Here is a 26,677-nt window from a genome sequence, read left to right on the forward strand (position 1 = left end):
ATTCAGACTCACAGTGATGTAGCTTCCTACTGTTTCCATGTGGATAATATACCTTCACGAAATGAATGGCATATGCTTGAGATAAAATGCACTACTGATTGTCATCTGTTTTGGTTTTTAGTACAGACAGGTGCCACTTCTTCAGACTTCTTACAAACTACATATTTTGTATTGCTGATGAGAAATTTAAACATTCTAATTCACATTTTATGTTTTTTGTTCCTTACTGTACTTCAAGGTACTTACTTGCCCTGTTCAACATATTACTATCAATTTCGCTTAACCAGGCAACTACTTAAGATAAAAAAGTGTAAATCTAATTTTGATTGACAAAATTTTTTAAGCTATTATTGATATTATTTGAGCTCCCCGAAAAAATATGTAAGAATTCCTAGACAGTGTCTTGGTAGAAGCAAAAAAAAAAACAGGGTGGTTACAGAGCTGAGGAAATAGTGCAAAATGTAGCTGTTCAGCAAAAACACTAATCAGATAAGAGCCACCTCCGCAAAGAATAATGAATTTGACCACTTTATGAAAGCAATGGAGAGACAATAAGTTAAGTCATATAAGTTAATTTATTTAGCTTGTTCATTTATTCTATGTCCAGTGTGTCTCTACAGTGTCTTCAAGCTATTGGTGGACTTAACATGGACATCACGAGTTACGCAAGTTAACAAAATCACTGGAAAAGATCTATATGCCACAATGATTTGCCAAGAAGATTCATTTTCAGAGGATTCAGCCATTATGCCATGTTTGGCACGACTGAATAAAAATTAAAATACTAAGCATCAGCATCACCAGCTTAACTTTCCCACTTGAGCTTCTTCTGCCAGAGAAATGCCCTGGGACCACACTGGGAGGGGGGAATAAAAGCATTCGGACTAGACCAGCCAGGCGGAGAGAGTGTTACGGGCACTGGTGCACACATTTCTGTGTGTAGATTCCCGCCGACACCAGTGCCTGGTAGGGCAATCTGGAATTACGGTCACGTCGGCGCCGGGATGCTCTGGGATGGAAGGAGGAGAAGTAGCACTCCATTAGCGTTCCTGCAGGGGTCGGTTGCTCCCCTCGCTGGGCTGCAAAACTGCCCAGGGTCTGCGCCCAGTGCTGCCCGCCGCTTGTTACCGGCACATTAATATTCACAGCCAGCCCGGTGCCCCACCAGGTCAGCTCCAAACAGCAGTCTAATTACAATTCACAAAACAAGGGTTCAGCAGACAGGCACATTACAGCACATGCCAACCGCAGAGAGCATTTTAAACTCTTAATAAGAGCCTGAGCCGAAAGAAGGAGCCGCGCGGGCCGGAACATCTGAAATGGCCATCTGCAGCTTGTCCTCGTTTTAAACGTTTCTTCCTGCTCACAGCTCTTAATTGTGCCTGTGTTTGTGCAGCTGGAGACAGGAGAGAATAACTTCGGGTTTTTTTTTTCCCCGAGCCAAGACACAAGGATCATTTAGGAAACGCGGTGACTGCTGGCTGTGCGGCTGCACTCTTCACTGTCTAATTAACAAAGAATTTCGCTCCCCAAAACACTCCGATGGGTACCGCTGGACACTCTGCCATTCACTCAGAACCCCAATCCCTATTCTGTCCCGCAGAAAAAAACAACAACTTGCCATAAACACATGCTGCCACCTTCAGGGAAGAACTCAGATTAAATAATAACAAAATTCAAGAAAAAAATACAGGAACAATCTAATAACAGGCTTTGTCAATTTCATCACCACTAGTGGATTAAATTACAGGAGTAAAATACCCAGCTGAAAGTGAAATAACATCAACATTACTGGCTTAAAAATAGATTTTAGATGAATAGTGAGTTCGAGCATTTAAAAACTATGTGATAGGATACAAAAACACAAAAAAGAACATTTTCTAAGGGATTCAACTCCTCTGGTGTTCAAAAACCCTATGGGGTCCATATGAATCTCGTTCCTCCTTCTGCACATTTTTCTTCTCAGTACAGATAGGTGTCATCGCACAATTATGTGTGAGGTCGGCTCTCTGAACTGAGCTCTCAGTTGCGCACCACACACCTTCATAATGGCTGCTCGCTGCAGTGCTGGGGCAATGATAATTCCTGGCTCCTCCCCGCACCGGCAGAATAATTCACTTCACAGGGGAGGAAGCGGAGCTTCATCACCAGAAGCTCTTAGCTGGGGTAGAAGCGCTTCAGCAGATCTTTCTTGTTAACTTTCCCCATCTGATTCCTGGGCATCTCCTCCACCAGGATCAGGCTTGTAGGGATGATATACGACGCCATGCACTCTCTTAAAGACACGACAAACACGACACCGGCAAGGTTAGCTTACCTCATACCACATGTAATATGAACATGATCTTTACAAATAAAATGGCAAACTGCTGATTATTTAGGGTGTCCGGAACGTACTTGTTAGTGGGGTACACACCTGGTGTCACTGTACTGCAAATACAGCCGATCTGTGAAACCTCTTTAGCTTTAGAAGCAAGCGCTTGTGTGATGGCATTTGTGGGCTGGGAGAGTAGGGGTCCTGTCTTGGCACTGCTGCTTTGCAAAACGGACTGTTTATTCTCAATTCTGCCGCCTTTCCCCACCCCCGTTTTCCTCTCTTCCACACATCCAGCGCGAGAGAGAGGGGCGAGTCACGCCTGACAGAGATCTGCGGCGACAGCAGCTGCCGAGGCGCTGAGGAGTGAGCATCGAGGAGTCTGCTCATCTTTTTCTTTCGCGCCCGCCTCCCCCCCCCCCGACTCCTCGCGCTGCCTGTCCTGGGGCACTGCCCGACGGTGACAGGCAGGTCGCTGGCGCGGCTGCCCGTACACCATGCTCGACCCGCCGGGCACAGCGCTGCCGCCCACAGCCCCCACGCCGCCTCGCCATATGGAGTGGCAGGGTGCAGGCTGCCTGCTGTCAGCCAGGACACAGATAGGAGATGATAGGGCCCACAGCCATCCCTCTGAAGGGGGACATGTGTCTTCTGCCAATGCCTGTGTCGAGGCCCAGCGAATGCAAGTGACATTTAAAACTGTGGCAAGCGCAACACAGGCAGGAACAGCAGCGGTGGACTTGTCAGACAGGCATAGCAGAAATAACAAGGAGGGATTTTTCTCTCTACTCTGATCCTCTAACCTATATCATATTATATAAAACTCATACCATATATTATCATATCACATGTATTATTACACAAAAAATCATATTAATGCAGTGGGTCAAACAAAAAGACCATAAATACCTGCCTATCTTACCTAAAGCGTTATGTTCTCTGCCAGAGTGGATTACAGAGCAATGGAGTTTTAACTGCCTGCCACCTTTCTTTATGGCCATTAATGTATCACGACAAAGACCGCAATAAATACACTACCGCTTGGTATTAGCACAGTGGGTTTGTGGGCAACGTTTCGAAAAGAAAGAAAAGAAAAACAACCCCGAAATGCAAGCGTTGGGTCATTTAATTCTACAGGTACTTGTTAAGGGAAAACGCTTAATTCAAAATGCGCTGGGAAAGTTGTAAAGTTACATTGAGAGACAAAGTAGTGGGCCATACACATTCCACCCACAAGACAGGGGCAACTGCCGAGTTCCGTGTGACGCGCTCTCACCTGGCCCAGGTTTTCAGCTGCTGCAGGCTGAGGCTGCGACCCTCCTTCAGCTGCACGACGGCTGTCACTCGCTGACCCCAGGTGGCGTCGGGGGCGCCAATCACCGCCACATCTGAAGGAACAGTGCCACCCGGCTGTTACTACAAGGTCAGCACTAGTCACCTTTTCTTAGCGATTGTCCGCAGGTCAGTTTTAAAATGTGCCATGTAATTGTGAAAATACAGGCTACAATCTTCTGCAACTAGGCTTATCTTCTACAGACACTTGTTAAGGGAAAACGCTACACCGTTATCTTAAGGACCTGCATATTTCCAGGTAATTACCTGCAATGTCTTGATGTGCCAGAAGGTGTCGCTCCACCTCAAGTGCGCTAATTTTATAGCCTCCACTTTTGATGATGTCCACCGAGGTGCGTCCCCTTATCCAGTAAACACCATTCTTGTACACTGCTGTGTCCCCTACAGCAAATGACAGCACAGTTAGCCAAAAAGTGGTGCATAGTTTTGTCACTCAGAGGCAGGCATTAAAGGTCTCTCCTTTCCAAAATTGGACCGCTGAGGTGTGTCCATGCAGGTATCACTGGTAAGCTGACTCTGAAAGAGTTCTAAAAGATATCCTATTGAAGTGCATTGCAAAGTCATAATTATTCTTCACCATTTGTGACCAATTTGCATATATACAGTAGTTTGCCAAACAAGGCAAGGACTCAATATGGCTGTCATGAAGAAACTTCATCAAAGTCCAAGTGTTCAATCTATCATTCAATAAAAATGAAATATTCCATATGGTTTGCTGGTGACACAGAGAACTTGAATACCCAGATTGTGGTGCATTTGCTTCTCATTTCTAATAATAGCTTCAATTGAACCTTCACTGCCTGTATCTCCTGGGCAAATTGCTCAGAGCTTCTCAGCTGCAGTTTGCCTTAATTACTTTCCCCACACAGGGTACGGTGCAGGTGTGCGCTACATTTTCTCAGAGGCCTGAGCACTGGACTGGAGCTGAGGAACGCACTGATTGGCAGGCATCCGTCATGGATACCCCTGGGCTGAAAATCACATCTAGCTCATTTCCCTTGCAAATCGCAAATATGACACTTCTTCATTGAGACACAAACCCGAGGTTTCATTTTTTTTTACCGTGTGATAATGAGAGAGACCAGAGTTCAGCAACCGGAAAGAAAAGCAAAGAGGAACTGGGAAGCCGAGCTGACACTACCATGCTTCCTTCACATGTGATGTCGGAAGGGGTTTTCATTTAAGTTTCCAGACAGAAAAACGCAGTAAAAAAGCATCTTCTGTGCCACCTTTGGCTCTTTGCACTGCAGACTTGACTATCCCACCCGGGAAGACACCAGGCCAAGCAGAAGGCGAGGAGCTGGTGCTGTGACTGAGCCCAGCAAGATTGTACAGCTGGTACAGACCCACGCTTGGCATGCCCACTTCTCTCTCTTACCTGGAGGCTAATAGGCGAGCTGAAAAAGCCTAAAGGAGGACGAGGAAAAAAAGCAGGAGAATCTGTCAAGCGAAAGCCTCAGAGCCTCAGCACTACTGCAAAAAAAACCACCCACAAAGCTGGGAACGTCAGTCAATCAATCAACACGCAACCGTTAGAAATGTGGAACCGCAATTAATTTATAATTAACTTCGCATTGCGTGGATTTCAAATAGTGATATCAGAAGAGAGTAATACAGCAGGGGGAAAAAAAACACCTTAACTCCATGCTCAAGAGCACAAACAAAAACAGCCACCACACACGTAGTCTGGGTCTCTCTCCCTCTCCAGCTCCCTCTGCTTGCACCGGTGAAGAGCACAGCGTCAACACAGGGCCCATCTGCTCTCATACATCACGCACTTCATTTCAGTTTATTAGCCGGGATAAATCATAAATATTTCATTATACATCACGGGCGGCTGTCGCAGGGATAGTGCAATTTATCACCGCTGCCCTCTTTCACAGCTCTGCAACAGCGCAATAAGCTTTCCAGTCTATTAAACAAGATTGATACAGTGTGTAAATTTAGATATTGGGAATTTCTTCACAGACCACTGCTTTCTGCTGATAGGCTGAGGTAATGGGAGGGGGGTGGGGGCGAGTACTGAGAAAGTGGACGGGTGTTAACACAGTAATAGTGTATTTACAGTTTTTACGCCAAAGAATAATTTGGTCACAGAGACGCACCTTTGAATCTCTTCTCCTTTTTATGCAAATGAATCCGAAAATGAACACACATTCAACATGACTCCTGATAAAAGCAGCTTTGTAGGTTTAATGACAATACAAGCCAGTTTCTCCTCGATTTTTTTTTTAAGAAAGTCTCTGAAGAGATCTTGGAGAAAGTCAATTGAAGATTTAAAACCTTAATCCCTCCATTGAAATGATAATTCCCCCCCCCCCCCGTCTTGTTTAAGATGTAAAGTTAAAAAGCCAGGTATGATAATAGAAAGTTACTAGGGCTTGGCCTCCTTCCTCATTTCTGCATTGATCTTTTTACATTGTTATCTTGTTTAATTTGTGTTCACTGCTAAGTTCCAATTTATTTTATTATTAATATTAAATCATGGTAAATGAATATTTAAATTGATAACTGAGAAAAATACCCGTTACTTTTCATTTAACGAGAAATATAAATCAGCCAATACCAAAAACATAAGACGCAAGACAACGCATTTTCCAGTTTCTAATCTTAAGAGAATTTGATTTTGACATACAAGCAAATGACTTTCTTTCAGAAATGATCTTAATCCATAAACAAAAAAATCACTTGAGATTACAAAAGATGCATTTTACTCATTAACTGAATAATGTATTAGCAGGATGTGTGCAGGAGAAAATGATCTTACCATTCTACCTATTTTATTGTTGGAGTGGTAGAAGATACGGTTGAATGAGATTCTTACCATTCTACCTATTTTATTGTTGGAGTGGTAGAAGATACGGTTGAATGAGATTCCTAATTAAAACGATAAGGAGCCTAATTGTTTAATGTTTCTGAGAAAAAAGAAATGGTGGCACACAAGCAATTAGAAGGTGGAAGTTGTGGGAGGAGAAAATAAGCGAGGCTAAGACTGATCACTGGATATGGGTAAATGCACTAAACTTTTTCTTATAATAAGGTCTGCAGAAAAAAAGTTCTGTCTGCTTTAGTCCATAGTACTAGCAGAGTCACTATATTATGCATCAGGGCAACAGACCAAAGGAAAATCACACTGCTGCTGTAAACAGAGTTGGCTGACCAGTGGGCGGCACTTTTCCCTTTGAACCATAATGTCCAAGCCAATGGTGACCAAGAGCACAGCTGTAGGAGGTGCTGTCCTTTGGATGAAACATTAAACCCAAGTTCTGAATTACTGGGTCATTAAAGATCATAACCATGTTCATGTAAGGATCATCCACGTGGGACTTGAATCTGATCTACCAAAATTCCCCCCTTGTTCCAACTGTATTTTCTTACGTCCTCTCATTACCTGTTGTGCAGTGGGATTGTTGGTGCAGAATAGACCTACTGGCACTTGTAATCCAGGTGAGAACCAGGTGAGAGGTGACATTTACACAGAGATGCGGAGACAAGTTCCATGTGTTTTAATTTCTCCTGCCCATGTCAGATCTTCGCTTTAGTGATCTGACCTTAGAATTATGGTCAGCCCCCATGAAAGCCACTTTGTGGTAATGTGCACCAGCATGTTTAGATGTAACATTAACATCTGCACCTGCCGCTAGATCGCCGTCTATCATAAGGACATACCCTGAGGTACTTCAGTACAGTACTTCTGAGGAGTTTGGACTTCCTGACTTCGGTTCTAATATAAACAGTATCAGATTTCAGTCCACTTATCAGATTCTTTCATATATCTATTGCTGAAACACAACTGGAGTAAGCTTCTACTCCTCCAACAATAAATACTGTAGGCAGAATACTAAATCTTGCCCCGTATACAGCATTTTTAACATTCTTTGATGCAGTAAAATACATATTTTAGTATTTTTTGTTATGTGTGTGTATCAAGATCATTATTTTACTGGCTAAAACCTTGACGTCTACATGTGTCAGGTGTTATTTTCTTTCTAGGAACCACAGCATTTACTACAACAGTGACATTAACATCTCTCATCCTTGCATGGGTGTAAAACTTTGTGATTGCGTGCGTGATAGCTGATCATAGTGTGATCAACTCAAGCAACTCAAGATTTTATCATGGTGAATTTTAGTTTTAGATCAGGGGTGGAATTCTATCATACTGCATGTCAATTACATTTTAAATCCAGTTGCACTTCATTTTCAGTTTTCACAGATACCACAACTATTTCCAATACTGTTTATATACTGTGCACATACAAACATACAGTGGTGTGAAAAAGTGTTTGCCCCCTTCCTGATTTCTTATTTTTTTGCATGTTTGTCACACTGAAATGTTTCAGATCATCAAACAAATTGAAATATTAGACAAAGATAACACAAGTAAACACAAAATGCAGTTTTTAAATGAAGGTTTTTATTATTAAGGGAAAAAAAAATCCAAACCTACATGGCCCTGTGTGAAAAAGTGATTGCCCCCCCTGTTAAAACATAAATCAACTGTGGTTTATCACATCTTTGGAAAGCTGAGTTTAATTTCTCTAGCCACACCCAGGCCTGATTACTGCCACACCTGTTCTCAATCAAGAAATCACTTAAAAAGGACCTGCCTGACAAAGTGAAGTAGACCAAAAGATCCTCAAAAGCTAGACATCATGCTGTGATCCAAAGAAATTCAGGAACGAATGAGAAACAGAGTAATTGAGATTTATCAGTCTGGAAAAGGTTATAAAGCCATTTCTAAAGCTTTTGGACTCCAGCGAACCACAGTGAGAACCATTATCCACAAATGGCGAAAACATAGAACAGTGGTGAACCTTCCCAGGAGTGGCCGGCTGACCAAAATTACCCCAAGAGTGCAGCGACGACTCATCCAAGAGGTCACAAAAAACCCCACAACAACATCCAAAGAACTGCAGGCTTCACTTGCCTCAGTTAAGGTCAGTGTTCATGACTCCATAAGAAAGAGACTGGGCAAAAATGGCCTGCATGGCAGAGTTACAAGACGAAAATCACTGCTGAGCAAAAAGAACATAAAGGCTCGTCTCAGTTTTGCCAGAAAACATCTTGATGATCCCCAAGACTTTTGGGAAAATACTGTGTGGACTGACGAGACAAAAGTTGAACGTTTTGGAAGGTGTGTGCCCATTACATCTGGCGTAAAAGTAACACAGCATTTCAGAAAAGGAACATCATACCAACAGTAAAATATGGTGGTGGTAGTGTGATGGTCTGGGGCTGTTTTGCTGCTTCAGGACCTGGAAGACTTGCTGTGGTAAATGGAACCATGAATTCTGCTGTCTACCAAAAAATCCTGAAGGAGAATGTCCGGCCATCTGTTCGTGACCTCAAGCTGAAGCGCACTTGGGTTCTGCAGCAGGACAATGATCCAAAACACACCAGCAAGTCCACCTCTGAATGGCTTAAGAAAAACAAAATGAAGACTTTGGAGTGGCCTAGTCAAAGTCCTGACCTGAATCCGATTGAGATGTTGTGGCATGACCTTAAAAAGCGGTTAAGGCTCGAAAACCCTCCAATGTGGCTGAATTACAACAGTTCTGCAAAGATGAGTGGGCCAAAATTCCTCCACAGCGCTGTAAAAGACTCATTGCCAGTTATCACAAATGCTTGATTGCAGTTGTTGCTGCTAAGTGTGGCCGAACCAGTTATTAGGTTTAGGGGGCAATCACTTTTTCACACAGGGCCATGTAGGTTTGGATTTTTTTTCCCTTAATAATAAAAACCTTCATTTAAAAACTGCATTTTGTGTTTACTTGTGTTATCTTTGTCTAATATTTCAATTTGTTTGATGATCTGAAACATTTCAGTGTGACAAACATGCAAAAAAATAAGAAATCAGGAAGGGGGCAAACACTTTTTCACACCACTGTATATATAATGCCTGACAGATTTATTCATACCTACAATGAAATAGACAAAAAACAATGTAACAAAGATTCACAGATCGCTTAAAACGTCTAAAAATATGTTTAAATAATAGCACAAAGTCATATATATCATGACATGGCCAGCAGCTATATCACTCTGTGTCTGACTAAAATGTTGCGGTACATGTTGGCGTTCATGATTTCCTCTATTTTAACAAGTGCTCCAGGACGTGTAAGAGCAAAATGACCACAGACATAAAAGACTCACTGCCATATTTCACAGTGGGCAAATTTTTACACTGATGAGCATCTTGTAAAAGCTAAATGGTGTTGCTCATCTGACCCATAAGACATGATTGCGATTGCCACACAGATGCAGTTTGGCAAATCTGAGTTTCATCTTTTTGTGGTGCACTTTCAGAAGATTATTCCTTGCAAGCTGGCCATGAATGTCCCATTCATGCACAAGACTTTGAATTGCAGTCTGTATTGGAGATCACCAAAGGTTGCCTTTGGATTTATAGTTTGCTGCCAAACCACTTGTTTCACATCCCCTGGTTGTAAAATACAGTATCGTCCTCATCTTGGGAGGGGTGCTACTACGACAGTGCCTTAGATTTTTTTTAAATGGACACTACAGTAGGAAGTGGTAGATTAAACTTTTCTTCTTATTATTTTAAAGCCTTCCCCCAACTAATGTACATGTTAACAAATGGTCAATTTACCACTCGGCAGTCTTGAGAAAGCTCACCGACCTTAACCATGATGATACGCACTAGTCCTGAACCTCCTTTCACACTGCAGGGAAACAGGAAAGTTTTAGATACCACTATGAAATTCTGGTGGATTCCATTGCACTTCCAAAGAGCAGAATGTTACTGTAGATAAGTTTGTGTGGGATTTATTTTAAAGAAATATGTAACAATCTGAACAAATGTGACCTCATGTTTTCTGGAGCTACGTTCTGACAAAACCTTGCACTCTTGAAAGTTATAAAAATCACAAACATAACATTTTTAGAACTGCTTTGAACAAGACGCATTACCCAGTCTATAGCTCACTCTTTCGTATGGTTCTTGCTTCTATTTTATTCGGGAGGATCTATGTAAATCTGGCGTGCACTGTATATATTGTAGATACACACATTCAGAAAGACAGAAAAATCGAATCAAGCAGTATGATGCCATACAAATGAGAATTTTCTAGTTTGCTGCTTATTCTACATTAAACCTTGTCAGTGGCCATGCACTTGTCAGCACTGCTTCCCAGCTACTGGAGAGAGATCTATGAGTGTGAGTGGCTGAGCAGGTCTGGTGACGGGCAGTCGCCTCAGCTTGCCTCACACAGACATCGTACCCTCCCTCCCTCTCCCTTCAAGAGTACTGCACACGGCCTCGCTGCCAGAGGTGTGTGCGGGGGCGGAAAGGGCAGAAGCCACATTCCAGAGCACACCTCCACAGACTGTGGGTGAGAGCAGTGGTCTGGCATTCACCTTCCTGCTATAGGAAGCTATGCCCTCTAACCTTGGAGTTTAATTCTGGTTTCTTGGTGAGATCAACTGTCTAAATAGCTGCAAGGAATCCTTTCTCAGCCTTTTGTTCAGCGGGGCTGTTCTCCACTCTCAAAATCAAAACTTACAAAAAATATATGTGTTACACTTCCGACTGAAAATATGTTTGATGTAATAGCATTTTAATTAAGGGGGATAATTTGTTTGGGTAATAATACTTGTCACATCAGATATTCCTCAACTGACTTCAACATCGTTCTTTTTGCAACAGAACGGCTCATCTTCTTGTAGTTAACGAGGTCTAACAATCTAACATATTTTAAAAATATTAAAACAATCAGATACATGAATATTAATGCCAACATAAAAAGAGAGACAGTTGAACCATACAGCTAATGAGGATGAATAACAGACTTTGCCAACTAAATTGCAGGTCTAATAATATTTATCATCCTTAACTTTTGTCATGGTTTCTTTCTTGCAATTAATATTACACATAAAAGCACTTTACACTTAGATGAGTTATCCAGCTCATCTAATATAAATGCAATTATAGAGAGTAAAATGTGGTTTATGTTAATTTGATTCATTGCATCATCGTTTCTGACTTTTTAATCCCTCCACTGTGTCACACTGCAGAAGCACATTGTTTTGCTGATGGTAAGTAAACTGCCGTCTCCAAGGAATCTCCCTGTCACACTCCAACCATTTCAAACCCCTATTTGCCAAAGAAACACATTAGCCAAGATGCGCCTCTCTAAATTGTCTTGTCCAGGTCAGTTTCAAACAGGAGAGAGTGAGCGTACAGGTCCAGGGCTGTTACACTTGCTTTTTGCCAAGAAACTGCCCGCTCTTGACAGTGTTATCTGAAACAAGATTGTTTGTTTTTCTCCGCACAAAAAAAAGAAAAAAAAAGAATCGAAAGCAGGTCAGTGAACCATATTAGGACTGTGCCATATTTCCATTAGTTTGCTTTTTAGCCTAAGAAAACCACCCGTCTTCCTGACCACCAGCCAGTTTTCTCGACTCCTGAATTAATGACTAACAGGGCTTGAACTTTCTCTTCGCTCTCCATCTATCCCTAACTATCCGTAGCTCTGCTAACGAGTCAGTCTCCCCGGGCTACCCCCCTGGCTGCAGTCCCATTTGTGGTGATCTGAATGATGCACACACTTGTAGACCTAGTACTGCAGCGATCCAGAAACATGGATTTCTAGATCATTTGTTGATATATTACAATTTATTACATGTAACCATTGCAAATTATTCATATGCTATATAAACCCTATATTGCCTTTAGAAATTGTTGAATGCTCATTCACCCCAGCAAGTAGCTGCTGATACTGGATGTTCTGGTGGATTTTGACAGAGATAAAACATGAAAGTCATTTAAGATTCTTCCTAAATGCCATCTGAAAACAGCCAGAGCTGGAGCTTGCCGTCGCCACGCCATCCACTTGTGTAACTCTTTATCTCTAGTTAGCTAGGCAGGCCAACACACTTGGTTATTTTAAATCGAAACTGAAAACATTTTTATTTTTCTTTAAATAAAACCTGCTTTAAATTATTACTTTTTTTGTGAAGGCTATGCTAGCCACAACACATGGGTGTTCAACGTGCACTCTTAAAAACTTCATTTTCTATTTGATTTACATATAAAGGGCAACCATTGAGTTTTGGTTTGGGGCCTGAAACAGGCCTAATTCGAGGAATCACTAAATTCATTAATGTTTTGAGCAACTCCTTCACTTGAGGTTCTTTTTTAGTGTATAACACTAATTTAAGATACAAGGAAAAAAAGGTATGGCTGTATCATATCAGTATTTTTTAGTACTATAAGTATTATTTAATCACTAAGAATGTATATTAGTACTAATTAAGAACAGTATTACAGTTCACATATCATAGTAGTTTATTCTCAGCTGCCATGATCTTTAATTGAATGTTGATTCAGAAGCCCCAATTCACAGCTGAGAGAAGTGCACAATGCCTTCATCAATAATAACAGGAGCAGGAATAATATCCCTGCTCTAATGAAAAGAGCCCTGGAATCTTTAATGACCAAATATTCAGATTTTTGGTATCAAAGCAGGTAGCCTGATCTTCTCTGATCCCAGACAAGTCTGCTCACAACTAGGATGGGAGTCCTCTCCAGACAGCTAGGTTATGGCAGTGAGTGGGTGTTGGTGTACAAGCAATAACCACAGCTGGGTAACACTGAGGTACACAACACGAATAACTGAGATTTCCCAAAAGCTTTTGATAAGGTCTCTCATAAAGCATTCTCAATTTAAAAACCATGAAGATCCAAGGTCATCTATGCACATGGATAGAGATCTGATAAAACGGGTACCAGCATGTCTTCAGAAGTATAACATCAAACTTGGCCGATGTAAGCAGTAGAGTACCACAGGGATCCTTAATATTCCTGATCTATATGAATAATTTAGATTATTTCATATGTAGTAAACTAGTTATTTTTAAAGAAGATACAAAATGAGGGGGAATTGGAAACAGAAACAGAGGCAAGGGACTTGACAAATGAAATTTAACATTGGTAAATGCAAAGTAATCCACATTGGCATTAGGAACATACTGTACACTGTTATGTGAGTGATTCAGAAATTGAGAAAGCTACACAAGTCCTCTGAAAACAGATCTTGGCGTTGATGTAGATTCTTCCACATCATCATAAAGACAAAGAGTGGAAACGATACATGCTAACAGAATATCCAAATCTACAAAACACCGGGTTCAGTTCTGGTTGCCATTACACAAAAAGAATTCTTTACTCTTTGAAAATAAATTAAAGAGCAACAAGAGCCCAACAAACCCCTTCTCATCTGCAGCCTCTCATGTTCTATGACCTTATGTTCTCCATGCAATAAACTAGTGAAAATTCACTCCATGCTTAGTAAATCTTTAAAAACACATTTTCACAACTTTGTCTCCAATTCAAAACCGAGTTAAATTTAGAGAACTGAGGACCACTGATGACAGCTAGTTAGTCTTTTTCATGCTTTTAAAATAGTCCATTAATCATTAGAACTGCTGTAATCGAGTGACTAGGTCTTGTCTCCTTCAGGCTTTCACATTAGTTAATATCTTGTTTTTCCAGGGTTGAATGTATATATAGTAACACAAAAGCAGCCTCCTACAAAACAGTTAATCTTTTAGGAGTTACCAGTATGCAAAGGGAATAAGAAAACACTTGGGAGCATTAAGACTGAGGGGAGCAGCAGCTCTTCAGTATACAGCATGCCACAGGAGCCCTGCTGGGTCTGTTTTTGTGTGTAGCCTATATTCCAGAGCCCTTGCCTCACACAGACACAGTTTTACCTGGGGTGTAATATGACATTGAAGGAACATGCATTAGGAAAGTGAAGCTGTGGGCACTGAAATAGTGCTTAAATAGGCTTTGATAGTGTACGGGGAGTCATAATAAATTGATATACCCAGAAGACTCCAGTTTTATTGCATGAGGTAAACAAAATCCTCGACATTGACACACACACACACACACGAATAAACGCTCACCAGCTCTGGTTCTAGTCTAGCATCTAATCTCTGCCTCCATCAGATTCAGCCTCATTAAGATGCACTTAGAGGTGTCCTTTGCCGTGATTTCACAGGAAAAGTGTGTGATCTCCTAAAGCCTAGTTAACCTAGTTAACACACCTCTTCCTAAGACTAAGCAATATTATCCTCTAGTTCCATTATATATAAGCAGAAGGGCTAATCGAGTCCCAAAACAGTGCTCATTGAGGAACTAGCTATTTTTAGAGTATGTCCATTATTCATCATAAGCATGAGCATGTAGCACTGAGAAAATGGCTTATGCTTTTTGCCATTTTTTTAAACTGCATAATAAATCCCTGGAAAAAGAAAGCTGCCCTTCTAGAGCAATTTACTTTGGCTGAAGCTAGTATTCTTCAGCATACAGTCATTAAAAAAAAGACAATCACGTTTAAGCATTTGTTTTAAATGCTTAGTTTGCACACCTGGATCCCTGCTAGCTATAAACACATCTGGCATGCATGCAAAGAAAAACCAGGAGGCAAAAGGTAAGCAGCCTGTATTTTAGAGCAAATATTCAGTTCAGGGTTTTATTATATTTATTATAAAAATAAGGCACAAAAGTCACATATATAATATGGTTAATGTTTTGTCCACATAAAAGTGCTACTACCACTTGAAACTACTATTCTAGCATAACATTGCATAGAACAGATCTGGAAGGGAAATATGATTTAAATCTTATGTTCATAGACATATCTGCATGCAGAGTATAAAAACATATTCTAGAATAGTTTCTAAATGATCTAAATATGATCTCAAAAGATCTTCATACTAACATGAAATACACTTGCCAAAATGTCTTCTTGGACAAATTCATATTTACTTTGTTGGAAATACACTATATTTTATTTCACCTTGGACATGGAACAATAAAGCTTAGCTGCTTACAAACTGAATGGAAGGAATCCCAAGTCCAGTGTTTTTATGTGTGTTCCGAAATTGAATTTACACATCCAGAAAAGCATTTGTATTAGAAAATAATTTTAATATTACTGCAAATATTACCGGTTTCTCGGGTCAAGAAGGACAGCAGGCTGCTGATTAAGCCTAAGCTCTGTTCTTGGCTGTCTTACAATGCAGATAGCTCAAACAGGGCTGCCGGAAAGGAAAAGAAGAAAAATCAATGCTAACAAATGAGTGTGGAGATGAAAGGAGTGCGCAGCCAGGCCCAGCGACAGATTATCTATAGAAGTGCCACTGACACCAAGTAGCATCACTTACGTAATTAAAACCACAGACATTTGCAAATGAAGCTGATATTGATCGTCGGGCAAGTGCCCAAAGTCTCCTGGCTCCCACAGCCCCCAGGGAGCTGGGATACGGGAGAAAAGCTTACAATGAGTCCCTGTGTTGCTCATCCGTCCAGCTGTGCCTCCCGCGCCATGCCTTCAGAACTCAAAAGCGTGTTTTAGTCACTCGAATATTTTTTTTTCCCCCATGAGCACCTTCTTGTATTGTAATGCATTTTTAGCAAAAGATATGCCTCACACAACACCAGCTCCCCCTCCAAGACTGTGCCACCTAAGAACCCATAAAATAGGATCAGGCATCAATAACCGAGCCCCCATTAAACAGTCAGACGTTCTTCATAAAAAAATGTCAAGACAGACCAGGAGAGGGATTGCAGAAACAAACGTAGTCGCACACATTTTTTAGGTGCGGCAAAACTCGGTAGAGCAGTCATACAGCATCTCGAAGTGTGCAAGTGGATTTAAACTACAGGAGTACCACGGCTGGACCTCACGTCACCAGGGGGGTGGTGGTGGTGGTATGGCAACTCACCACTGAAACTCCTGTTGCTCAGCCCCCCTCCGTTAGGTTTTTACTTTCTCCACAAATTTTTATTTTTGCTTATGCTTGTATTTGTTTCTTGCGAGTCTAGCACTGTGGGCAAGAAGATATGCCATTTACTCTTCAGAGGAGCATTCTTGTTTTGCTTGTTTGGCATAGTAGTACTCCTGCTAAAGAGTAAAATTAAGTAGCTCACTTCTGTTAATTCTGCATCTTCACATTTTGCAGTTGCTATGTACTATTTATTTACTCTAGAAGTTGAAAACGGCTTCCAGACACTGTATGTGGTTCTTGACATGCATGACTAATGTTTCTATTTTCTCCTGGAATGTATATAGTCTTATTTTCTAAAATATTGTATTAGCTTTTAAGGTTTTTTTGTTTAGGGGAAATGTGCAGTACAGAGAAAAAAATATAATTTGGGGAATTACAAGATCTTACCATGATATTCTTGTTTGATCCAAGTCCTAAATAACCAAAAGGATTGTAGATTTAACAATGCAATGTATTCTGAGACGTAATGGTGTACAGTATGTATTAGAAAAAGATGAAAAATGAGCAATAAGTGTATGTGAAACAATAACTAAACCCCTAGCTGACCTTTCACAAGTAAAGGGGTAATGAGAATCAGGTGGTTAAATATTTGGTAACAAGGACTGAGTTTGGACAGTTACTGCAACTGTTTCTTTGCCGGAGAAGACGTGCGAGATGGGATTAGCTTTTCCCATGATTCCCCCCTTCTCCTACACAACTAGGCGCAGAATCTAATAAAACTAATAGTGGGAGAATCAGAGAAAGAGGGCCTTGGGCAAACATAGTGGTGCACCGCTCTCTTGATCTCCTGCTACAGATTTCTTAGCAGTGGGTCTCCTTGTGTAGCACAAACACACATTTAACACCTGTATTGACCAATGCCGAGTTGTGCTGGTCATATATAATTCTATCGTCGTGGAACTGTCAATGCGAATCAACTGTGCGTCTATACCAGTACTGGAAACACTGAAACAAAAAAAAAATGCAGCTGATGCTCTTGTAATGTGTATTTTCTCCCCAAAAAATACATTTTAGTGTACTGTATAAACAAACAGCTGATGACATCCATAGCTCTAAACCAGTCTGCAACAAATATGCTTTAGGAATGAAAACCAGAGACAAAAAACTTTAAAAATCCTCTTAATGTAAAATTGAGCCACATAATATAAATATTATAATATACATGATACAGTGAACTGTGACATGCTGTACATTTAGAATTCATGATGAAGAAAACAACATGAAAAGGAAAGTGTTTTAGCTGTAACGTTAAATCTCCTGTATGTTTTTTTAAGCGAAGCACAAACTGAAAAGTAGGTTGTCATGTTGTAATAGGAGGCGATTGCCGAAGGATGGAAAGTGAAGTAAATGAAAAACGCAGGGAGAGGTGGGAGTGAGTTGCCTGTGGTGCCGGGGGAGACGAGAAGGCTGTGTCAGCCTGGCCGTAGCTTCAGGACTTGTCTGCTGGGAGCTGATTGCACTCTCTCATTATCCAGCCTGTGCAGCTAATGGAGTGTGACAGCAGCATGCAGTGTGCTGGAACACTGTCCTTCCACCCCTTAAAGCCAATTAAAACCTCACCATCCTGCATTCCCGAACCTCCCTTTCTCCTCTGTCGAGCTACAGACAATCCAAAGCTCTGCATATCTCCCCAAACCTTGCTTTTAAAGCCAGTCTTCCATGGGGACTTCACTGGGAACACTTAAAATGCCTAAGAATACTGACAGCTTAGCTCAGTGACAAGACTGGACTGAAAACAATTTAAGAAGGGGAGAACGGAAAATGTCCTCTATTCTGAGAGACGGCAGAAGCCTTTTAACTTCTATTTCCCACAGAATAGCCTGTGTACTGTAGGCTATTAACACAGTAAACCGTTCACTATTTGACATACAATGCACGCTAAGAACTAGACACATACAGCACGCACATCAGCAAGCCCCAAAACAGACTAATCTTTTAATTGCAGTGTATTTGGCAAACACTTGGAACTTAAATATAAAAATTACAGCATTCTAATATGTTGTAACACTGTTTCAGCACCTTGGCACATTGAACTCATCTGTGGCAAACGGGGAGGAAACATCATCAGGTTTCACAGCTAATCTGGATCTGTTTATAAACAAACACGAGGGCTACTCATAGGGGAATGTCTCCGAGATGTGCGCAGAGAAAGCAGGAGACTTTCAGCTGCATATGAAGAGGTAAAAAAAACCTTACTGTGAAAAAGTGCAGCAAGGAGCATTTTGTATGTCCATATTCCCCAACTGTCACTTCCCACAAAAATAATCTTTATGGCTGCCATCAAGAAGATAGGTATGGAAGCATTTGTTACCAGAAGAATTTGTTTAATTTTCGATACGATGAAGCACAACTCAGGGGACAGACTGTCAGTAACGGTACCTGTTTTGAACCAGCCATCAGCAGTGAAGGAGTCCCTGGTTTCCTCTGGACGGTTCCAGTACTCTTTAAAGACTGAGGGGCCCCGGACCACCAGCTCTCCTTCCCTTCCTTCCAGACCAGGCCTGACCTGGAGCCAGGAACGAAAACCAACACAGCACACTGACCGACTCCCTGCACCTGGAGATACCCAGCAGCTTCCAACCAGAGCTCTGCTCTCAAAACTCATGCGTCTGCTTGATCTTGCACTCTTTTGTTTACTGCAACTAGCAAAAACAAAACATCTCTACATGATCAGAATTGTTAACACTACTTGTGTAAAGATATCTGAAAAATACCTGGACTCAGAAAGAAGAAGAGTTGAAGAAGAAACGAGTCCTTCAGCTGATCCCAATACTTGATTTCCCAGCTAGATGTTATTTGACTTGAGGTTTCCTGCCCCAGAAGGTTTTGCGAATCATCGCCCTTGTACGGTGTCTCAGCAAATCAATTTATTAGACGAATCTTAAAGACAGTCTAGAACATTTTATGTTGTGCACTGGCTCCAATGGGAATTTTTATTAGCTACCTACTGTATGTAAACACTTTGTGAATCACTACTGTATGTATGCTGCACACTACAGATTTAGGAATTTAAGAAATTTCAAAATGTCATTTTCTTATACAGTGGTTTCAATGCCATTATTTAGGTCCCCTTTGCACTGTCTGCAGTAAGGTATTTGGATATTTTCAAGCACCAGTTCTTACTGGAGATACAACACTCACCTGAGTCAGCCTGCAGTTACCTTCAGCGATGGTGGCATTGGAGGTGTTGTGCATGAGGATTCGCACTTCGACTCCAGGCAAAGGGACACCCACAGAGCCTACACAATCAACACACACCAAGATCAAATCAACAGCTGATCGCGGCTCGGGGACCCCACACTGATGTGTGCTCGATCAATGCACACAGATACTGGTCACATCACCTTCAACTAATACAAACCTCACACGTGAATCACACGCTCAGCTCAGCAAGGCCTCTGACATGTAGAGGCAATGATCATCAACTATACTCGAACCATTTTTAAACCCCTACTTCATGCAAAACGCTTTCCACAGTGAAATACACATCATAGGCTGTTGGTTTTAAGATGAGGAACAAGGAAGTCCAAATCTTACTACAACCCATTTGTTACTGGTGTTGTTCTCAAGGCACTGCCATGAAGATGCATCACTGTAATTACAGACAATGAATAAATCAGGACAGTCAGTTTTGCTTCTGATGAACTACAGTCCTGAATGGTTTATGGGCCTCCAAATTATCACTGAATACCTAAAAATGATTATTTAATCCCAATAACTGACATAATTAAATTATAAATAGCTTGGGTAAAACAAAAACCTGAAGACTAGATAGCTCCAGAATACAGACTGACTTACATACAGTAGACCGTAAGCTAATCCAGTGTATAAACGGCAATTACATCTCTTTTCCCTGTATATGCTACTATCAATGCAGCTCACACCGTAAAGCTGAACTTTGAAATCGTTAATATATAATTCGTTGTGATGAGTCTCCAAAGGTGCAGTGCTTTAGGGCAGCTGTCTTAGTCATGTTGATCTGCAGCAACCCATGCAGTGCTGTGCTTTGTTATTCAAACTGTAGGCTAAATGATTTCTGAAAAAGCAACACTGTGCAGCGAAGGACTCCTGTATCTGCTCACCGATGTAGAAGGGAGGGCTGTATTAAAGCTGAACATGCTGCCAATTTTCAGAAAACATTTCTTAAAATCAATAGAAAGAGGGTCAGCGAAAAAGAGCGCTGAAGCTCTTTCATATGAGGACTTAAGACGCTTGGCTTCTTTGTTTAACGCTTTCTGCCCTTTGACATATCTCACTTTTAAGACTTCAGCTCTTTTCCCAGGTTGTTCACTTATGGTGAAAAATGTTTGTTTTTATTCCATTGTGTTTCACGAGGAATGTGTATTTCTATCTTAAAATCTACTTAGGCACAATGACAAAACATGGTAATAAGATGGGATTCATAATTAAATTAAATAAATACCAGCAAACCACTGCTTGTGGTGCTCTGTCCGACAGAAAACTGCAGGACAGTTTTGATGAATATGAGACTGAAGTTAGTAAGGTTCTGGGGAATTCAGATTAATAAGCAAATTCCACAAATGAATTAGACCTGAAAATAAAGATGACTTCAAACAACAGGGAATGTTAAAATATCCAGTTATTTAATTTAGGGTCCAGTATGAACGACTTTAATACAATTCTTTCTTTAAGAAAAAAAATAGCTTAGCTCTCTCTGTTAACTGAATGGAGGGGAAAAAAGGCCGTAAGGGAAATTAAAGCATCTGTACTGAGCGTTGACTGACAGTCTAAAAATAACAAAGTAAATGAGGCTCCGTCAGCATAATTTTCGCAGGAGAAATAAAAACGCTTCACCAGAAATTCAACTTCGACGTTACTTAGAGTAAACTAGCTGCTGTAAATAAATGCACTTCAGTGGTGTTCCTGTTAGCAGCCCCGCGGTTGTGCGCGGTCTCTGGGGCGGCTGTGTGTGCGCGGCGGTGTGACCGTAGGAAGCTGCGCGAGTAGAGGAATGCAGGAGGGCCCCTCGGCGACAGCCTTGTCAAAGACACAATGAGTCCCCTGACTGCGCAGACGGCCATTAACAAGGCTTCATCAGCATGCCCATCTAAACCGCCAATTAAGGTGGCAGCAGCGATGGCACCGCCGCTGAATGAGCCCAGCCAGGCGGAACGCAGTGCGCCGCGCCCGCTCCTCATGAATTATTCACAGCCCTTCACATCGCGCTCTCTCGGCGGGGGCCCTGGTCTTGAGCAGCCCAGGGGTGGTCACCGCCGCCCTGGAGCTCTGCCAGAGGCCACACACACCGCTGGACACACAAGCCTCCTCCCGGCACGAACACAAAGCACAGAGAGGCGCTGCCTTCCTCTATTCACACCGTCGGAACAGATACGCAAACACCGTCCCCCCCTACAACCGAGTGCAGATGAGCTCATGTTTGAACTCGGAGACAGCAGTGTGCAAGCGATCATTCACACCATCTTACACAACAACAGAAAAAACTATTTTAAAAATCTTCTGTGGTTCTGATCTAAAACATTTAGGAATTCTTGTTTTCTTTCAGCTCTGATATTACAATTATCAACAACAAAAAAAAACCCTCTAAGCCTTCTTGCGAATGCCTAGTTTTCCACTTGGGTTGCAGTTTTGGTTCAGTGAGGTGCAGTAACTAAGCTATCCCTTCTTTTCTCAAAGCACCGTGGTACTATTGATCTGGTTTAACCTACTTTAATAAGAAAGCCTCTCCTTCAGTACCACAGGCAGTTCACCGACAGCTAGAGAAACGTCAATAAAAGGATTGCTGAGCTTATTTTAAAAAGACTGGAGGATTCAAAACAAACCTAGTTTTTCACAGTGAAGAAACAATCAACAATTAGTTATCTTTAAAATGAACTAGTGGATAATGGCATCAAATTCTTTTTGGTATTCTTTTGCTGCTTTAAAGCCCTACCACATATAATTAATACATTCATCACAGCACAGAAAAGCAAGCCAATAATAGCTTCCAGAAACTGGTAAACAACATGCCAATTAAAGCAGGAGAAGAAAAAACAATGGAATTATAAACAGCAAAAAAACAGCACAGGACATCAAACCGCGTTACAGCACACAGTCTGACAGGAACAATACCAGGTATGCGTGGTCCCTTCAGCGGGTTGGACAGCGCCATGCCGATTTCTGTCATTCCGTACCTCTCCAGCAGGGTGTGCCCTGTGATCTGCTCCCACCTCTCGAGCACAGGCTGGGGCAGGGCTGCCGACCCGGACACCATGAGCCTGAAAGAGAGGCAGAAGGTCACTGCGAGGCTCTCAAAGGGCAAGATCACTTGAGCACTAGCTGCCCCTCTGCATTTCAAAACACTCCTGGCACCAGGCTGATAACACACTTCCTTTTACAGTAACACATTTATTTCCCTGCTACATTTTTCAGTGATTATCTACCCTTAACTGTAGAGTGATGCACTTACTTTCCCCTTGAGACTACTCATTGCATGCCCAAAACCTAGAATGTCTCAGTACACAACATCCCCTCAACAATCAACAAATTAAAACAAAGTTGTATAATTGCATATTAAACGCCTACAGAAATATCGGGGTAGTAAGAATTATTTCATTGGTATGAGACAAGTTGATAAAAAAATACGTTAAAAGTGCTGTCACATTGTACGGGTGAGCCCAGGCACTGCCTGTTCAGTTCAGAGAGATGTGGGCAGAGTGTTAAATCAATGGATTCTGTCCTTCAGCATTAATACTGGGTATGCACAGATAGTACAATACATTACTAGTCTATTGTAGTATACTGTAGCAGAGACAAAAAAAACCACTACCTGATTCTTTCCTTACAGACTGCCCTCACAAAGTCCTGCACGTGATGCTGGGTGAAGTGGCGGTCGTAGTACTCGATCAGTCTGGAGTAGATGGTGGGCACGGCCATGAAGACATTGACACGAGGATCCTGGGAGCTCAGGAGGTGCTCCCACACCTGGCAGAGAGGACACGAGGAGCACAAACAGGTACAAGGCATGATGACTGGGAAGAACCTGCATCAGGAAGTGTGCCGTGAAAAGACCTCAATTCTGTAATAATACCTAACTAACCTGCTGAACTCTGTGTTCCTGTGTGAAGTGTGAATACCAAATCAGGCCATCAATGCTTTGAGCTGCCGCCTTATCTTCCTTGAGCATCTCAATTCAATTTGAATTCACTGTAGACTAAGAAGGATTTCTTCACAGAAGCATGTCTTTTTGCAACTACACAGAGCACATTTGATTTCTATGTTACAGTCTAAATTTCTTCATTCTTTTCTGTGCATGTAAATAAGCTTGGATTTTCAAGAGTATTAGTATTTTAAAAGTATTTCTGGTGGTTTTGACAACATCCGTTCTGTCAGTGCTGTACTGCTCTCAAAACTTCCTTATGATTGCCCCTCTCCCCTTCCTCCAAGTGTCGATTTCAATATAAAAATGAAAAAAAAAATACTTGTGGTATTTAAGAATGTGCTTACCCGCTCAGTCGTGTTAAAAAAATACAGTAATAGAAAGGATGTAAATACATCATTAACATTAAAAGCAAAAAGATAAGGAATTACGCATGGGCACAAAGGGGATATGGTATTTATCATGATGAAAACACACTTAAAAGAATATGCAGAACTCTGCTGAGCTCATTCTACCACCTTTTTAGCATGGTAGGATCTTAGAATCACAGTAAGTAAACACAGAATCACGACGTGCGGTCATGTCATCATCACAACACCTATATTTCAGAATTGAAGTTTCTTTTTTTTTTTTCGGCAGTACATTCTTTTGAGCTTTTGTGCCAGAACACTGAGTCACACACACAGACGTCCGCACAGTCGCGCGCGAACACCAACCCTCTCCCTTCCACACGCCCGGTGCGCGGCTCAGTGCACAGCCTGCGCACGCTGGGAGAAAAGCGTGAATTAATTGAAGGTGAACGACAGATTCTCCTTCTCGCGGTCCCCCCCGGGAGAAGACACGCGTCTCCCCCGGCCCACTTCTTTCTCTCTCCATTTCATTATTCCCCGCTTCGCTGCCTCTCTTCTCATCAGTCTTCTCCCCCTCCGCCTCTAACACTCCCCCCCCTGCCCACTATTTCTTAAACATGTCTCATCGTCGTCTGCAGCTTCCCGTGAACTGCTCTCTTCCTCTACCTCTCTACACATGCCTTCTCATCCTCCCTTTATAGTTAGTTTTCAGCATAGCACCATCTAATGTCTTATTGTCACCCCAATCCTAAAACCGGCCCTTTCCTTCTCAGGGGCTCTGCCTGGGCGAATGTCTGTGCAGGGAAACCAACACTACATGCACTGCCGGCTCCCCGCCTTTCCAAAGGGATCAGGGCATGGAGAATCCTGCCTTGTATCCAGGGTTAATGCATTGTTCACTGTAGCATTACATTTCTATGCACGTTTGCCATTTAAAGGAAACAACAATAAAAAATCACTCCTAAAAGACAACACTAAAGGGCCTTCTTGTTGCCATTCCACTGGTTGGAGAGGGTGAAAGGAAAAAGCTGGAAGCTGTTTGAAATGAGCCCAGTCCTCAGCTGGTATTTGGAATTTGTCATACTGACACTGGCAAATTGAGTGTTAGCACCATAAATCCCAAATATTTATTTGTGAGCCCATCCCTTTGTCTACCTTTTAATTTACCTTTAATTTAGGTTGTATTTGCCTACAGATCTGCAGAACAAGAACTAACAAAAAAAATGTATGTCTGTACCAAGTGCTAGAACTGTTTTCTGTGAGCAGTTTTGAGTACTGTGTTCCTTTGAATTTGGGCTACCAATCCAAATCGGAATTTCTTAACCAGATCCTTATAAAAAATTACCCTGCGCTCTAGTATGGCTTTAGTACATTTATTAGATTCCAGTATGATTGCATGGCAGTTCGGACACTGATGTCTTCAAAGAAGACTGAGAAAAGGAGAAAATGTGTTTAGAGTGTTTCTATTTGGGTGATGTGTGGCAGGCAGCACACCCAGCTGCCCCTGTATACAGCAGATCAGGCTGCTTCTCTGTATACCAGAATGCTTCATTGTCCACATATTAATAAAATCACATGTGCTTCATTTAACATAAAGTACATGTTTTACAACAGATTTGTTCTAGACTACAATGAAGAACATGTGCTCTTCGTAAAGTGTGCAACACACACACTATGAGATGTGCATATTTTAACAAGTGCCTTTGTCTGATGCTTTTTTCCCCAAAATGAGGATGGAGATGTCTTAGGTATTCCACAGAAAACCCTTTTTAAAAGCAAAAACAAGATTCAATCAGGTCTTAAGTAGTTTAATAAAATCATCAGTCAGTCTATGCACTGGACTAGGAAAACCAGAAATCTAAGAATGTCACTGGGAGAGATACATGCTGTAAGGGTATTTAAAATTACTGAAACTGAATAATTTAGGAACAAACTGGGAAAGCCTATAGGTATAATGAAGAATAAATCAGAAAATGTCTCTACTGTATTTACCACCTGAAAATAAAACACTACAGTGAATACAGAACAAGGGTCACACTTGTTGATGTTTTAATGTGCGTTTTTGTGTTTGCGCACACCAGTCTATAAACTACTGCACATCATGAGCGCTCTAGGAAACGGAGAACACCCCCGACACTAAACACAAGAGTTCAGAGATGAAGTGTTATTTACCCTCCGCTCTCGTGCTTTTCAGGCCGTGTCTATCAAACCACTTGAGAGCTTCCCAGAGGAGGCACTCTGGAGAGAGAAAAAACGGCAATTTACATCCTTCAAAGGGCTAGTCTCACCTGGGAGCCCTCGCAACCAGACCCACTGAAGCCTGCAGACTGTTAAGTACCCAGCCCAGTGCCCACTCGCACAGCCTCCACACCGGGACAGAAGCACACCTCTGGAACCAGGCCACCCGCTTCACACACAAGCACGGTCGCATCTCATCCCGCCTCATGTACACGCACCTCCAGAGAATGAATCAGGGCAGCCACCCTGGAAAACCCTCTTTCCTCCACGAAACCCCCATGAAGCAGCAGGTGAGTTGGCGAACGCTTTATATTATGATGAAACCAAGTATAAAAATAAAAAACACAATCTTATGAGCTCAAAGACCACATTTCTTATTTAAAAAAAAACAGCAGCCCAGGAATATAAGAAAATAGGTTTAAAACGATTGACTAAAGCGCAATCCATCAATATCTATCCATGATGACACAGCTGACGAGTCAG

At 41.7% G+C, this 26,677-nt stretch overlaps 1 protein-coding gene across 1 annotated transcript in view; it reads right to left on the reverse strand.

Annotated features, from left to right (window-relative positions):
* Positions 1–559: 559 nt before the first annotated feature.
* acsf3 (acyl-CoA synthetase family member 3) overlaps positions 560–26,677 on the reverse strand; it is a 32,157-nt gene continuing 6,039 nt past the window's right edge. The window contains exons 4-10 of the mRNA XM_088939128.1: positions 23,277–23,431; positions 22,580–22,725; positions 19,631–19,728; positions 18,869–18,995; positions 3,914–4,048; positions 3,591–3,702; positions 560–2,275 (exon numbers count right to left, since the gene is read on the reverse strand). Of these exons, the coding sequence (XP_088795254.1) occupies positions 2,158–2,275; positions 3,591–3,702; positions 3,914–4,048; positions 18,869–18,995; positions 19,631–19,728; positions 22,580–22,725; positions 23,277–23,431 (891 nt within the window). The 3' untranslated portion in view covers positions 560–2,157. The remainder of the gene's footprint in view (positions 2,276–3,590; positions 3,703–3,913; positions 4,049–18,868; positions 18,996–19,630; positions 19,729–22,579; positions 22,726–23,276; positions 23,432–26,677) is intronic.

Source organism: Atractosteus spatula, chromosome 21 (assembly GCF_055471065.1).
Source record: "Atractosteus spatula isolate fAtrSpa1 chromosome 21, fAtrSpa1.hap1, whole genome shotgun sequence".
Lineage (NCBI taxonomy): Eukaryota > Metazoa > Chordata > Actinopteri > Semionotiformes > Lepisosteidae > Atractosteus > Atractosteus spatula.